Here is a 15,398-nt window from a genome sequence, read left to right as displayed (position 1 = left end):
AAGCAGAACAAAATGCAACTCTTCATCTCAAGTCTCCTCTTCCTCTCTTGTGTTTTGCTAGTTGCTTCTCATATCCAATGGATGTTGCAGCTCACACACACTCTCTTGGGTTTTTCTTTCCATCACAAAAGGATGAGATCTCCACCATTGATCAACTCATTGTTCAATGGCTCACATTTGTTAGACTTTTGAGCTGTAATAGGCTGGGAATAATGGTACATGAGGAGGGAACTTAGCCCAACAAATAAAGATGTTTCTTCTAGTCTGTATTTCAATTGGTTGTTATAATTCTTCTACACGTATAAATCCAATTTGGTCGTGCATGCTAAAAGAAATCGGGGAGATAACATAAGCTGTGGTTTTTCTAACCATTTACCTCTTGTTCTACTTTTCGTGATGCATGGTCAATTGAAAATTTTGGAACGGATTATTCGTAGAATTATTACCGCTGATTTTCTGATTGTATGGATAAATCAAATATTTTAAGAAATAAAGTGAACTAATAGTCTAAACAATTCGATAGAAGAAAGTAGTTAAGAAAAATATATTTTTAGAGGTGTGGACCCAATAATTCGATAAAGTAGTTGAAAAGAATTGTACCAAAATTTGGTTAATTGGGTAACTAGTAATTCAGTAATTTATTTTGCAAATGCAAGTGTTGGTAGTGGTTGCACATTGTTTACTTTGATTCGATTGGTCATATAATAATATCAGTGTTTTTTATAAAGTAAAAGTTAATAAGTAATATGTTGATGTGATGTACCTGACTTTGGTATTTGTAATGTAGTGGGGACATTGGTATGAAGGCATACATGAGATTGCGACAAAAAGACGGGAAACAGGGATTTAACGGGTAATAGCCCAACTCCTATTGATTAAAACCGGTGTTATCATTATATAATCAATCTCTCATAAGTACAATAGAGAGGAGAATCTAATCGAGTCTCTGTAGCTGCGTAAAGCTCGAGTAGGTGGTCGATGGCTAGCTAGTAGCCATTGGCTTTCTCAAATAAGAACTCGACGAGATTGAGAGGCTGTTATAGATCCCTATTGGCTTTTTTTTGGCACTTGTGGATCGTGTAGGCTTTGTTTGGGTTTGTCTTGGTATATCTTTTGGTATTTGCTTGCGGGTCTTTTATATCCTCAGATGTTTTCTTATCCAAGTAGAATTAGGGAGATAAATATAGAGATGATCCCTTGTAATGCTTGAGTAGAAATTTGCTGATCTTTTCTTATCCAGGATTTTTTTTTTGCCATACCGGACTTGGTACATGATGGATCCTACCAAATCTTAGTATATAATTATACGACATCTCATATGAACATCGACATAATCCATCGTAGGCCAACTTCATGTGCTCCAATTGTCTGCAATTTTGGTCATTGCTTTAGCAATTAGCAGAGGGGCTTTCGATTTTATCCGTTGGTAGGAGCCACTCTTTAGAGCAAGTGGTATCATGGAGCTCTTCAACGCATATATATGGATAACAACTAGCTTTTTTTTTTATCATTGAGGTCATCTTCTATTTTATAAAATAATATCATAAGCTGCAACTGAAAATATTGTAAAGAAGGATACATGCGCACCACCGATAAGTTGAGCGCAGAGAATGTTCTTCAACTATTAAAATGGAAAAGAACATGTTCAAAATTCAGATGCATTAGAGAAACCACTTTATGAGAAACAGGTCATGCCTCCTCATGATTTCGAAAATTTTTCTTTCTCCAATCAAGCCCAGGTAAGCTACACAGACAAGCTCACCAAGTTGGTTGGTTGATTAGTCCCTTTCGTAACATCTTCAGATCCATCCACAAAACCACATCGTTCCGGACGGAGTCGACGTATGCATTTTTGCCGGATTTTTTGGTCGCTCTTGCTATTGTATCCATCGAATTCCTTTCTGTATCTTCCCAAAACGACATATAGTAGGCCAATATTCTTCCATCACGAGCAGAAACTGATCACTCACGAGTCACGACCACACCGCTCACTATTCAGGACTACACAAAACACATCATGTGAATTTTTTTCCAGTGATTTGTTGCTACGCATTTGTCAAGTCTACTGATACTACTGTGATAGTGATCAGCAGTAGTACTATCACAGTAACATCACTACTAGTAACAATCGGGTAAAGTTCTTGTGTTCATTGCAAAAATCATAGCCGTCGCAATAGTTACATGGTAGCTGAATTAAGCAAGGTTTAAATTAATTGAACAAACTGAAGAATTATCCACTAGTGATTGATGTCTAAAATTGGGACATTTCTATTGCATTCTTATGTCATAATTCACTTAATACATGAAATTGACAGCTGATTATATAACTTTAAACTTTGTACTATGAACAATTTGCGCGCGGCAATGCTATCTAGTAGTATCGATCAGGAATTCACTTTCCTGCAGTTGAGCCTGACCTCGCCGGTTGACCCGGTCAACGGGCCGATGTTCCCGAGCCTGATCATGGACGCGGCGAAGTCCGACGAGAAGGCGGCGGCGTTGGAGCTGTACAGCTGCACCACCGAGTCCACCGGCCCGTTGTTGAACAGCTCCTGGTCGGAGTGCAGCAGCCCGGCGCCGGCGACGAGGTTGCGGTAGTAGCCATTGTCGAACGCGTCGGGGGTCAGGGAGTCCAGCGGCGCCAGCGCGGCGTCGCCGCCGGACGCCGGGCAGGACTGCCGCTGGTGCGACGCGAACGCCGGGCTCACGTTGGCGTCGCAGTAGACGCGGGTGCGGAAGTTGACGCAGCTGGCGCGGCCGACGGTGTGCGCGCCGGACAGCGCGGCGAGGTCGCGCGAGCTCAGGCCCTTGGCGGCGAAGGCGGAGACGAGCGCGGAGATGTCGGCCTCGGGGCCCGGGAGGTCGGTCGACACCGCGCTCCGACTCGGCGACAGCGCGTCGCGGCGGCCGAGCGGCACCGCCCAGCTCGGCCCGCCGAGCTGCACACGTGCGCACAACAGGGTTTGCGTCATTGCGTCGAACACATGGCGCGCGCGCGCGCGCGTGTGTGTGTGGAGTGTGTGTGACTGACCAGGTTGACGCTGTCGCGCGCGGCGATGGCGAGGACGTCGGCGCAGGAGACGGTGGCGGGGCAGACGGCCTCGACCTGGGCCTTGATGGTGTCGACGAGGTCGAAGACGGTCGTCGAGCCGACGGCGTTGGGGCCGACGCCCTTCTCGCCGGGCGCCGCGGGGGTGTCGTCGAGGAGCACCGACGCGTCGCAGCCCTGTGAACCCCAACCCCACAACACAAAATCAAAGCTTAGCAGTGCGCGGAGCAGAGGCAGCATGTGTTCGTCCGGACGGCGGCGAGGGCGCGGTCCTTACGCCGACGAAGCAGTCGTGGTAGAAGAGGCGGAGGACGGCGGCGCCGGCGCGCGTGTCGTTCATGACGGCCTGCGACATGACCTGCCGCACGACGCCGTGCACGGTGGGGCAGCTCGCCGAGTAGAACCCCGGCGACAGCTGCGCCCGCGCGCGCGCCGCCAGCGCCAGCGCCACGGCGAGGAGGAGCAGGAGCAGGAGCAGCGGCCGTCTCCCTCTCCCGCCGACAGCCATGGCGCAGGCTCAAACTCCACCGACCGACGAACCAGCAAGAGAAGCAAGCAGAAGGAACCAAAGACGATAAGGGTGATTAATCGATACCGTTGATAGAGGCTCAAAAGCCGGTGTGTGCCGGTTGCTGCCAAGGGGCTCCTGTTCCTGGCAAAAATTTTGGCAATATTGTTTGGTTTTTCGGCAAAAGATTCCCTATCCTTTGTACTAATGTTTTTTGCCCAAGCCACATGTTGCTAATTAGTTTATCTATTAGGTGCAATTATTTCGCTTTACGAACTTTTAAGGCCCCTTTGATTTGGAGGAAAATCATAGGAATTTTGAAGGATTTCAATTCTATAGGAAAATTTCCTATGAAGCCCTTTGAAACAAAGGATTGAATCCAATCCAATCCTCTGAAATTCCTATGGAATGGACAATCCTATAGAGATTTTGGAGGAAATTTAGCAAGAGCTTCAACCTCTTGGAAACTTTCCTTTGAGTCTATCTCTCATCCAATTCCTGCGTTTTTCCTGTGGTTCAATCAAACGTTCATTCCTATGTTTTTCCTGCATTTTGCAATCCTCTGTTTTACACTTGCATTCCTATCAAAATCCTGTGTTTTTCCTATTCCTACGTTTTCTCACGATTCAAAGGAGCCCTTAAGCATCGAAACAAGTTGTGAACTTGTGAAACAGTAACCAATCAATCTATATCACCCGACTCCGTCGGGTCCAGCGTCAGCGTCGTGTGCCCTCCGAGGGCCGTGGTGGATGGACGAACGCTCGTCCGTAGTCTTGGCGGGCCGGCGTTGGGTTGTGCGCCGTGCGCAGGTGTTGGGAGAATTTAACCGCGAGAGCTGCGCGCGGCGCGCCCACCGGTTGTTGCATCGCATGGTGGTGTGGTGGAAGTGGGCGGCGAATTCGGCGCGCGTGGCGGTGGCGGTGGCGATGATGGGTGCGGGAGGGAGCCCACGATGGGGTGGCAGCGGCATGGTGGTGGGGTTCGGCGGAGAGTGGCTGTCAGTCAAGTGCGTGCGAGATGGTTGCGCGCACGCTCTACAGTTGCGCTACGCGCCACATTGGGTTAGCTGGATTCTTTCGCGGTGGGTTATGGTTACGCTGAAAAAGGAGGATTTGCTTGGGCCCATTTTGGCCCATATAACAATTGGATCTAACAGGGTCTTCGATGGGCTGGACGGAGATAGCAGTCAATAACATTCAGATTAAGTCTATTATTTCTCCTCAGTCTTGGTCATGACTGAATCGCCTCCGTCTAACACAAAACCAGGTATAACACCTCCCCGTGTTTAAACATCGGTGCAAATCATCTCCTTAGATGTTTTAGAAGGTGGTTTTAGCTGACGTGATATATTGACCGCAATTGACTAGCTAAGTCAGCGGGTGGGATCCACGTATCATCCAAATCTTATCTTCTTCCTCACCTCGCCTCCCTCCCCACTCTCTCCCCTCTCTCTCACCAGGATGCACCAATGACGACATGTCCCACGGCAGCGATAAACTGGTCACCTGGATGTCATTGTCGAATGCGCGCACACACCCACACATACTTGGACCAAGTCAACGTGCTACGTCAACAAAAACCACTTTTAAAACTACCAAAGAAATTAATTTGTACCTTGTTTTACGGTTGAGGGATATGATTTGACCAACAACAAGACATGAGGGAGGCCAAATAGACTTATTCCATTACATTCATGCATTCTGTACAATATACGTACATGAGTCCGTGACGCCGACAACAATATGAAAAGTGTGGCAGAGTTTGCCACACTTCAGAACGACCTTTGTGAGTGTTTGTTTGTTAACCATATTTTACCATAGTTTGATAAGTTTGATCACCTTGTTGGCTGTTTAGTTGTACTTATAGTTATCACAAGATTATCTTTCCAATAAATTAGATCTCACATATTAATGAATTTAAAAAAATATGACAAGATTTTCTTAGTCTTTGTAAGGTATGGCTAATAATATTTATAACAAATAATGATCAGGTATGACCAGAAAACGTACATACTCCAAGTACAGGGCTACAGCTAAGATTACGCGAAGATATGCAAAATGCGATGGAATGGATCCACCAAACGCCTGTCCGGCCAGCGTTCCGGCGATCGGGAGTTCGCCACCAACCTTGGAATTCATGGAACTGCACTGCTATTCGATCGCTGCAGCCTACGGTGCGGGTGCTACTGCATGTGTGTGTTCGCGTACTGCTGCTTCGCAACCTAATGCTGTCCTGGGCGAGGGAATTATGCGCATGAGCTGTACCGATCTCTCTTCGTGTCGATCGCAGGAGAAGCGGCTGCTTCATTGGTTTGGTGCGTGTCTGTACTTCCTTTCTGCTGTTTGGGTGCTCTGTTCCGCTGTTTGCAGAGAGGAATCTGTTCCAAGTGCTTTAGTTTTGCAAGGCAGACTGGCAGAGTTATGTAGATGGAGTATTATTCTTCCGGAAAGAGGCCGAAAGATAATTAAGGGGCTGTTCACTTTAATGTCTAAATCAATGTTATCAACTATTGATATTGTATTTGGTAAAGTTGAGAAGTGGAAGTTATGTTTAGTTTGTTACCATTATTAAGATTTTGTGAGAGGAACTTTTAGAATTATCAAAACTTGATAATGGAGGTAAATTTTGGCAATGTTTTAGATTACCTCGTCAAATTTTGATAAAGTCATTACTTAATTGATAGGGTTAGTTTTGAAACAAAGTTTACCATTTCCCGGATCGTGTCGGCTGGGAAGCCCTGTACGGCTGCAGCCTGCAGCTGGGACATTGGGTGCAGCCGTGCATGCTGTACCGCCAGTACGTGTCCAGACCCTAGAACCTGCACTACCTAGCTAGAGTAGTAGCTAGTGCTGGTTCATTTTGATTTTCATAATAAGAGGGTGTTTACATTCAGGGTTAAGGTTTTGGCAAATCCACTAGGATGGGTTTTGTTTATTTTAATACCTAAAAATACAAAAATTGTCATATCGAGTACTATATAGGGTGTTATATGGGGTTTCGGGCTCTAACAAAAAACTAATTACATAATCTGTGAGAAAACCGCGAGACGAATTTATTGAACCTAATTAGTCCGTTATTAGCAAATATTTACTGTAGCACCACATTATCAAATCATGGAGCAATTAGGCTTAAAAGATTCGTCTCGCAAAATAATCGCAAACTGTGCAATTAGTTATTTTTAGCCTATATTTAATACTTCATGAAGATGTTCAAACGTTTGATGTGACAGGGTGAAAAATTTTAGGGTTGGATCTAAACAGGGGCATAGATCTATGGGTGTAAAGTTTTGGCGTGTCACATCGGACATAAAAAATACATTTGAAGGATTAAACATAGACTAATAACATAACAAATTACATATTCCGCCTGTGAACCGCGAGACGAATTTATTAAGCCTAGTTAATCCGTCACTAGCAAATGTTTACTATAGCACCACATTGTCAAATCATGACGCAATTAGACTTAAAAGATTCGTATCGCAATTTATACGCAATCTGTGTAATTAATTATTTTATTCGTTTAATTTAATACTCCATGCATGCGTCCAAATATTCAATGTGACAGGGTGAAAAATTTTGCCGAGGGATCTAAACACACCCTAAGACGTCGATCACTGGATTTAATTTGCAAATATCGGTCAAAAACACGTGCAGCCACAGTATTGGACAGCTTGCAATCTAGCCCCGTTCATTATTTTTTATTAAATTAATATATATATTTTATCATAATTTTCGTTAGCACACTTTTCAAACTGGTAAACGGTGTGTTTCATTTGAAAACTTTCTATATAAAAATTATTTAGAATAATAAATAAACCTATTTTCTAAAATTATAATAATTAGAACTCATTTAATAATACACTATTACTTTTCCGTTTTGTGTGCTTTATTTTTTTAAGTTTAGTCTTGATCTTTATCTATCTCAAACGAGAGAAGGTTTGCCATATATATATATGCATGGATTGAAGTCACTGTTAAGGTGCCCATTTGGCACCTCTCCAATGTACGGTGGTTTTAAAGGGCCCTCGTAATATTATATTTCAACCCTCTTTTCTTCTGCCTATCATCAATTAATAAAAGCTCTACTCCTACCGATTTTTTTAGAATTTTGAATTTTTTTTGCTCCTCGGGATGGCTGCCACGTTGTCCTTTTATGCATAGGGGTTTCTCGATTGGGTGAGGGAAACCGGCAACACGCTCTTCCCCAGGCGGCATTGTTTTAATGCTTGCATATTTTTCTAATCTGTTATACTTCAGATTTTACAAAGCAAATTAACCCTAAATAATAAACTAAAACACATATATGCCCTTACCTGCATTGGATTCAATTCATCCTCTTTCACTTGATTTTCATCTTAATCGACCTCATTGCCACAATGCCATGTACCGCTCGGCGCGCGCTCTCCCTCTCTCTCACATCATCATCACTAGATGCTGCCTTCTGCTCCCTCCTCACTTGATACCACCACTACACCCTCCTCCCCATCTCCGACCACTGTCATGGTTGGTCTGTCATCCCTCGCATTGTTGCCTTCGATCTGCGATCGATGTCCTTCTGTCTATCGTCACTATCCGTGTGTTATCTTATATTAGGTCGTATTTATATATGTCTTTCGCCATTATCCGTGTGTTATCTGATATAATTAGGTGGTCTCGCAATGTTGCAAATTACAATCCGGATGGAGCATTGTAAATTTCTTTCTCTATAACTAGGTTGGGCTTTATCACAGCTTCCTTACCCATGTCTTAGGTTTACTGTGATTAAACGAATGTAGATATGTACTCTCTCTGATTTCAAATAACTATCGATATTGATAAGTATAATTTGAACATTGACCATCAATAAACTCTAATTGGTTAGCTTATGATGTACGAAAATTTCTTTGAAAAAAAAAATACATGCAAGATATTGTGCCAATTTCATTAAATAAGGAGAGTTTGAGTACAACACTAGAGACAAGTGTATCTATACAAGACTATACATTCATGTGGGCTAACTAGTTGAAGAGCTTTGCCCCTTATGAGTGACCATAACGTCCCTCTTCTTTGAATCTAGCAATAGGCTTATTGCTAAGAGCTTATTTTACTGAAAGACTTTTTGGTTTCACTCCCTCCAAATCTCCCAAGCCATTGTGCACTCTCCTTTTGGGTGTTCCTGGGCTGTTGGCTAACATTTCCCACCATTCATGCGTTGTGGCACTTGTCTTCCATTCGGCAGGGTTGAGTTGGTTCAGTTACACCCATATCATAAATAGGCTCCATATTCTTTTTTTATCTACAACTAACAAGGAGATGGAATGATGATTCATGCATATGGCGGTAGAGTGAGCATTAGAGGTTGTTTAGCCATCATGTACGGCGTCTAATCAATCTGCTATTCGATCGCACTTTGTGTTCCATCACCAACGAAGCTAAGAATTAATTTGTGTTTCCTTGAGTCCAAGGCTTCTAAATCATGTGCATGTGGTGTGTGCTGGTTGAACCTAGGAATTGAGCTTCAAGATATAATCTAGTCTAGCTAGGCCAGTTGAATGGATTGTACCGGCCGGGCTCCATAACATCAGAAAGTTTTATGACTACATATATAGGATGCAACATTCCTTCACTAATACGGAATACTTTGAAGTATTTATATGTTTTCTTTAAAAAAAAAAAGCAGTCAAAGTTTGAAAATGAACAGTACCCGGTGAAACTTATTAAAAACAGAGACAGACGACATGCACTATATTATCTATTATATTATTAAGACAGGTTTGAAAGAATGCACCATGTTCATTGTGGGTGCTAAAAATTCCCACATTAATAAAAGAAAAAGAAAAGAAGAATCTAAGTAGAAATACAGTTCAAAAATAGCTGAAATTCGGAATTAAAAATAAGCACTATTGAAAGAAGAGATCATATAAGAATTTAATATGAGATTAATTAATATTCAAAATAAAAAATAAAATAAAATATGAAATTAGCAAAAAAAAGAAGAGTTCAAGTAGAAATACAATTAAAAATAACTGAAATTCAGAATTAAAATTAAGAAATATTGAAATAAAAGTCTATATAAAAACCCAATACGAGATTAATTAAAATTTAAAATTAGAAAAAGAAAATAAAAAAAGTTCAAGTAGGAATACAATTTTGAAACAAGTGAAACTGAAAATAAAAAATAAAAAATAAAAATATTAAAAGAACACAATGCAATATTAATTAAAATTCAAAATAAAAAATAAAATAAATTCTGAAATTAGAAAAGAAAAATAAGATTTCAACTAGGAATACAATTTATAAATAACTAAAATCGGTGATAAGATAATAAAGACCATTGAAAGAAAGGACCATCTAAAACACATGATGAGAATAATTACTCCCTCCGTTTCACAATGTAAGTCATTCTAACATTTTCCACATTCATATTGATATTAATGAATCTAAATAGATATATATGTCTAGATTCATTAACATCAATACGGATGTAGGAAATGCTAGAATGACTTACATTGTAAAACGGAGGAAGTAAGTAATAGGCCTATAAAGGAGTAGAGTAGTGGTGGGACATCTAAAAACTATTGATAAAACACTAAATAGAATCCTAATTACAATTAAAATCCTAATTACAATTAAAAGGAGGAACGACAGGCAAGACGTGAAGCAACCAGTCAAGGCGGTTGGCGGGACTTCTAAAAAGTAAAAAAAACACTCATGATAATCATATTCGTTTTTAAAATTTCAAAGACAATAAAAAGCGGGCGTGTTGTACAGGGGTATAGTGGCAGAGCCGCCGACGGTTGGCGGGACATATAGAAAGTAAAAAATGAATTCCAACGATAGTTATGTTCGACTTTTAGAATCTCAATGATAATAAAGAGTAGACGACGGATAAGCCGTAGAGGAGTATAGTGGCAGCGTTTGAAGTGACTTCGAAATTTTATAGAAAAATGAAACCCCACGATACAATAAACTCTAAAAATTACAAGGTCCAATTTTTAAAGGTTCGAGACATCTAAAAATAAAAAAAAATCCCAATGATAATCATGTTTGATTTTAAATTCAATGATAATAAAGAAGGGAGACACCGGGCAAGCCGTAGAGGAGTATAATGGCAAAGCCGCTGACGGTTTGACGGGACTTTTAGAAAGTATAAAAAAACCCAAACAATAATTATGTCCGATTTTTAAAATCCCAATGACACGAAATAGAAGAGACAGTGGATAAGCCGTATAGAAGTATAAAAACTATAAAATTAGAAACATGGGGATGATAAGGTTTGGTCTTTCAAAGTCTTAAGACAACAAGATACCTATTTAATAAACTTTAAGTAAAACCATATTAAAAACTATATAATTTTGTATGGGTGCTAGCCACGCAGTTGCGCGGGCCACCCAGGCACCTAGCTAGTTTATATGATACACTAAAAGAATAATGGATCTTTGTATTTGAGTATACGTGTATATGATAAACGGTTAATTGGTCTAATAATTATGCACATGCGTTCGTTTTAGATTGAGTATAATTATTCAATATTACCTCTTCGTCCCGATATTAGGAAGGTAATAGCATTTTCCCCTAGTTACAGTAACATATTTGTCCCATATATAAGCGCATGCATGGATGATCATTATATACGACTTGTCTGCATCCTGAGGAAAACACACCACATGCACGATGCATGCATGAACTAGTGTCTCCATTATTCATATCTGCATGCCTTGCAAACTAATCAGTCATCTTCTCAATCATCATCATGGGTAGTACATATACAAAAAAAAAATTACAGCTCAAATTATTACCAAATGCATCGATCGATCGATCACCACCAATATTATGATACAGGAAAAGAATGCAATAATTAACCCCAAACCAAAATAACAAAAAAAAAAGGCAATGCATGCAGCCCTTTGTGTCACTGCAGCGTGGGCCCCACCTCCCTCTTGATCCTCCCCTTTTGACAGCGCCACTCCACCTAATTATTTCGGTCCCTTGGATTCTCGATCGCTTCCTTCCCACGCCAAAAAAAGCCACACGTCTCACTGATCCCTGGGCCCCACCTCCTCCATCCCCTAGTCCTAGCTGGCTGTTGACTAGCCATCCATCCAGACCGTCCGATCGATCGATCTCCGCACGAATCTCAAAGATCGATCGATCGATCGACCGGGCACGAATCTCAAAGATCGCCGGAGCTTAGTTGGGCTTCCGGCAGTTGGAGCGGACCTCGCCGCTGGAGCCGGTGAGCGGGCTGATGTTGCCCATCTTGACGACGGCGGTGACGAAGTCGCGGGAGAAGGCGGCGCCATTGGCGGCGTACTGCTGCGCGATGGAGTCGACGGGCCCGCCATTGAAGAGCTCCTGGTCAGAGTGGAGGAGGCCGAAGCGGCCCATGAGGTTGCGGAAGTAGCCGTTGTCGAAGCGGACGGAGCTGAGCGCGTCGAGCGGCGCCAGGTTGCCGTCGCCGCCGCTCGCCGGGCACACCTGCCGCCGGCGGACGGCGAACCCGGGGCTGATGTTGGTGTCGTTGTAGACGCGGGCGCGGAAGGTGGCGCACCGGGCGGCGCCGATGGTGTGGGCGCCCGACAGCGCCACCATGTCGCGGGAGTCGAGCCCCTTGGACGCGAACGCCGACACCAGCGCCGCCGCGCTCGACGACGGCGACGGCAGGTTGCTGTTCGCCGCCGACTGGCTCGCCGTCCGCGTGTCGCGCCGCCCCAGCTGCACCGCCCACGTCGGCCCACCCAACTGCAGCAAATCAAATTTACGCACCAAATTAGTTTTACTTCTCTCGAGTTGATTACCGCTGTAAAATTAGTTTAGTTACAATTTGGTGTGGTGATTAGGCAGGTCTTGACACCCCATGCACGACAAGATTGACAGGCTAAGGCGATCGGTCGATCCATCCATCAGCGTCAATCATTTTTCGTCATGCATGCAGCCGCAAGTAAAATCAACGCAAATCAACTGTACATGGACGTGGGAGGGGATGGCCCACATGGCAGTGAGATATTGGACAGGAAATTATTCTAAACTCTTGAGGGTATGTCCTTTCTTATTTACACATCACTCAAATAGTTCTAAAAAAATTAAAAAAAATTAAGCAGATGTATTAATATATGATATATCATCCCCACAAATATGTAAATCCAAATTTAACTTTTGCATTTCGCAATGAAAATATTTAGAGTTAAATTTTTTTATAACTATTTGAATTACATGTAAACAATATTTTGAGACTGAGGGGTACGGCATGTGCGGATGGCTCTAGATTGTAATTTGTCGCGCGGCGCGAGCATGCGTGCGTCATTAAAAATGTAGGTGGCTTTTTGACACGGGCATGATGCAGTGCGTTGCATTTGCAGCTTGAGTTGGCTGTACGGCCTGTCGGCGAGCGGCCGCACGGTAAAAAAAAAATTGACATGCATGCAGGTGTAAAAGTAATTATTAATTAAATTGGTTGGTTAATTGATTAATTACCAGGTTGACGCCGTCGCGGGCGGCGACGGCGAGGATGTCGGCGCAGGAGACGGTGCCGGGGCAGGCGGCCTCGACCTGCGACTTGATGGAGTCGATGACCTCGAATCCGCGCAGCGAGTTGGCGTTCGGCCCGGCGTTCTTCTCGCCGGTGATCGTCGACGAGTCGTCCAGCAGCACCGACGCGTCGCACCCCTGCAATCATATATAATCGCCATGAACGCCGGCGAGCGACCATCAACTCGATCCCCATCCGCCGTCATTCTCAGAGCCGCCATGGCTGGCCACTCTCGAGCTAGCTAGCTAGCTATGGTGTACTTACATTGACGAAGCAGTCGTGGAAGAAGAGGCGGAGGATGGAGGCGCCCATGCGGGGCTCTTGCTGCACGGCGGCCGCCATGGCCGACCTCACGATGGACTGCAGGCTCGGGCAGCTGCCGTCGTAGTACGTCGGCGTCAGCTGCGCCGCCACCTCGCCGGGCGCCACCAAGGCGGCAATGGCAACCACCACCACCATTCTCCTCACCAACACGGCTCCAGCCATTGCTATGACTATGAGCTTAGCTAATTAAGCTAGCCACTCACTGGCCCTTTTGGCCTTGTTGACCTGGGAGTACTTGAGTTGCTGCTGCTTTGCTATAACCTTCTCTCTTCCACTGACCTATATAGTGGCTTGGTTGTTGCATGCATGGACAATTAGTGAATAGATTAAGAGGTTAATAATTCAGCAAATTGTTGTAGTTAACTAACTAATTTGCATGTAACCTATGGGCTGGGGTTTTGAGTTGTTTGATCCAACTTAACAACATTATTTTATCAACCCCCAGATATTGGATTTTTCTTGTAATTAACCCAACCACTCAATCTGCATAACAATGTTTACTATATGTGTCTTGCCTTTGGATACTCTTAATTAATTATCATGTTAGGAGCTATAGCTAAATGTGTACTGCATGCATGCATGATAGTTCAGTAATTAGTAGCTGTATGTACTAGGAGATGCTGCTGCCATCAGTACAACAGTGCAACGTGCTGGTCAGTGTTTGTTACCGGTATATGTGGTGTTTGGTAGCACTACAGATGGATTGGTTGGTGATCACAAACCTCGTGGGACCCGGACAACACATGCATGCATGAGTTACCAGACAGAAGATTATTAATTAATTATTATTAGCTTGCAGAGACTCATGTCAATGTCGCCTATACTTATACTATCTTTGGACGCATGCCCAAACAAACAGCCAAATCTCATACTACTTGCGTATGTATGTATGTACCATGAATTGTTGAATACTAAAAACATATACATATATACACATCACCTACGTACGAGAGCCACATGCATTGGTACATACATGAACACACCAAACTAACTCACTGTTTGTTGTTCTGATCAATTGATCATGTCCATGATTAAATTCATGCCGTGCAAGCTAGTACGTACGTCTTTCTTAACAAGGGGATTTTCACGAGAGAAGGCGTACGAGCAGCAACTGTCTCGATCTGAAAAGGAATTGGTATATATGATGATTAAGCAAGCCAGCAAGCAAGCCGGCATGCAATTTGGATTTATTCCAAATAATGTGTGCTTAATTAGCTGTGATCAGCTATGTATGGGCTGTGAAGGAGACATCCCTAGCGTATTAATTGTGATACTGTGTTCATGTGACGCATTCCCCATACGTTCTAGCTATTTGCAATTTTGGTAGTTTTCAGGATCAATTAAGGAACGATTGCAATTTGATGAAAGAAAACTGATCGAAGAACTGAAAAACTAGCTAGAAATACAATTGTAGTACTATCTCTTAAGCAAATAAAACAACATTAACAAACGAAGATGGATATTTGTCGCTCAAGGTGATGTCCCCCTCATTTCATACATATCACTCCAAAAATCATCAAAAAAAATTTTGACATGATGAACAATATATGATGTTTTACTCCACAAATACACAAGTTCGTATCCGATTTACAAGTTTATTTTCTTAGAATTTTTAAAACTTTTTCAACGACATGCAAAATAAGAGGGCATTCCCTTAAGAGACGAATAAACTTTTCTCTCTGACCATATATATATACCTACTTATTAATCTACATGTTATAATGTAGATGTAGCATGAACGTAAACATGCATATAGATCCTTTAATTTTTAGCACTTAACATAGTGAACATGGAATCTCCTCTTTCATCCTCTGTTTAACAATAGGATATATGCATATATCGATAAATTAATTATATAGAGGTTGTGAATCAGGCTTGATTCGCGGAGTCGATTCTTCGCCCAACAAGTCAATAACAGACAGACTAATTTGTTTTACTCTGACTAATCTTTTCTCCAAAACCTGCAGCTTTCCCGTCCTACAAATGGACAAGATTCACGTGTGGTGTGAT

The 15,398-nt window shown here is 42.7% G+C and overlaps 2 protein-coding genes across 2 annotated transcripts; both read right to left on the bottom strand.

Annotated features, from left to right (window-relative positions):
• Positions 1 to 2,244: 2,244 nt before the first annotated feature.
• On the bottom strand, positions 2,245 to 3,698 carry LOC127762887 (peroxidase P7-like). The gene is made up of 3 exons (XM_052287415.1): positions 3,327 to 3,698; positions 3,032 to 3,226; positions 2,245 to 2,939 (listed from the first exon to the last, which is right to left on the bottom strand). Exons 1-3 carry the CDS (start codon positions 3,555 to 3,557, stop codon positions 2,385 to 2,387), a joined length of 981 nt encoding a protein of 326 aa, XP_052143375.1. The 5' UTR covers positions 3,558 to 3,698; the 3' UTR covers positions 2,245 to 2,384.
• Positions 3,699 to 11,230: 7,532 nt separating this feature from the next.
• On the bottom strand, positions 11,231 to 13,666 carry LOC127762888 (peroxidase P7-like). Its single transcript, XM_052287416.1, has 3 exons — positions 13,329 to 13,666; positions 13,010 to 13,201; positions 11,231 to 12,277 (listed from the first exon to the last, which is right to left on the bottom strand). Exons 1-3 carry the CDS (start codon positions 13,548 to 13,550, stop codon positions 11,726 to 11,728), a joined length of 966 nt encoding a protein of 321 aa, XP_052143376.1. The 5' UTR covers positions 13,551 to 13,666; the 3' UTR covers positions 11,231 to 11,725.
• Between the last annotated feature and the right edge of the window lie 1,732 nt (positions 13,667 to 15,398).

This window comes from Oryza glaberrima, chromosome 2 (genome assembly GCF_000147395.1).
Source record: "Oryza glaberrima chromosome 2, OglaRS2, whole genome shotgun sequence".
NCBI classification, from domain to species: domain Eukaryota; kingdom Viridiplantae; phylum Streptophyta; class Magnoliopsida; order Poales; family Poaceae; genus Oryza; species Oryza glaberrima.
This window is presented reverse-complemented; position numbering and strand designations above follow the sequence as displayed.

Excerpts from the sequence above, each read along its gene's own strand:
- LOC127762888 (XM_052287416.1), bottom strand. The coding sequence starts at position 13,550 with ATGGCTGGAGCCGTGTTGGTGAGGAGAATGGTGGTGGTGGTTGCCATT. Across the intron at positions 13,202-13,328 it reads TCCACGACTGCTTCGTCAAT|GGGTGCGACGCGTCGGTGCT; the intron begins GTAAGTACACCA and ends ATATGATTGCAG. Across the intron at positions 12,278-13,009 it reads CCCGCGACGGCGTCAACCTG|TTGGGTGGGCCGACGTGGGC; the intron begins GTAATTAATCAA and ends GATTTGCTGCAG.
- LOC127762887 (XM_052287415.1), bottom strand. The coding sequence starts at position 3,557 with ATGGCTGTCGGCGGGAGAGGGAGACGGCCGCTGCTCCTGCTCCTGCTC. Across the intron at positions 3,227-3,326 it reads ACCACGACTGCTTCGTCGGC|GGCTGCGACGCGTCGGTGCT; the intron begins GTAAGGACCGCG and ends TGGGGTTCACAG. Across the intron at positions 2,940-3,031 it reads CGCGCGACAGCGTCAACCTG|CTCGGCGGGCCGAGCTGGGC; the intron begins GTCAGTCACACA and ends GCACGTGTGCAG.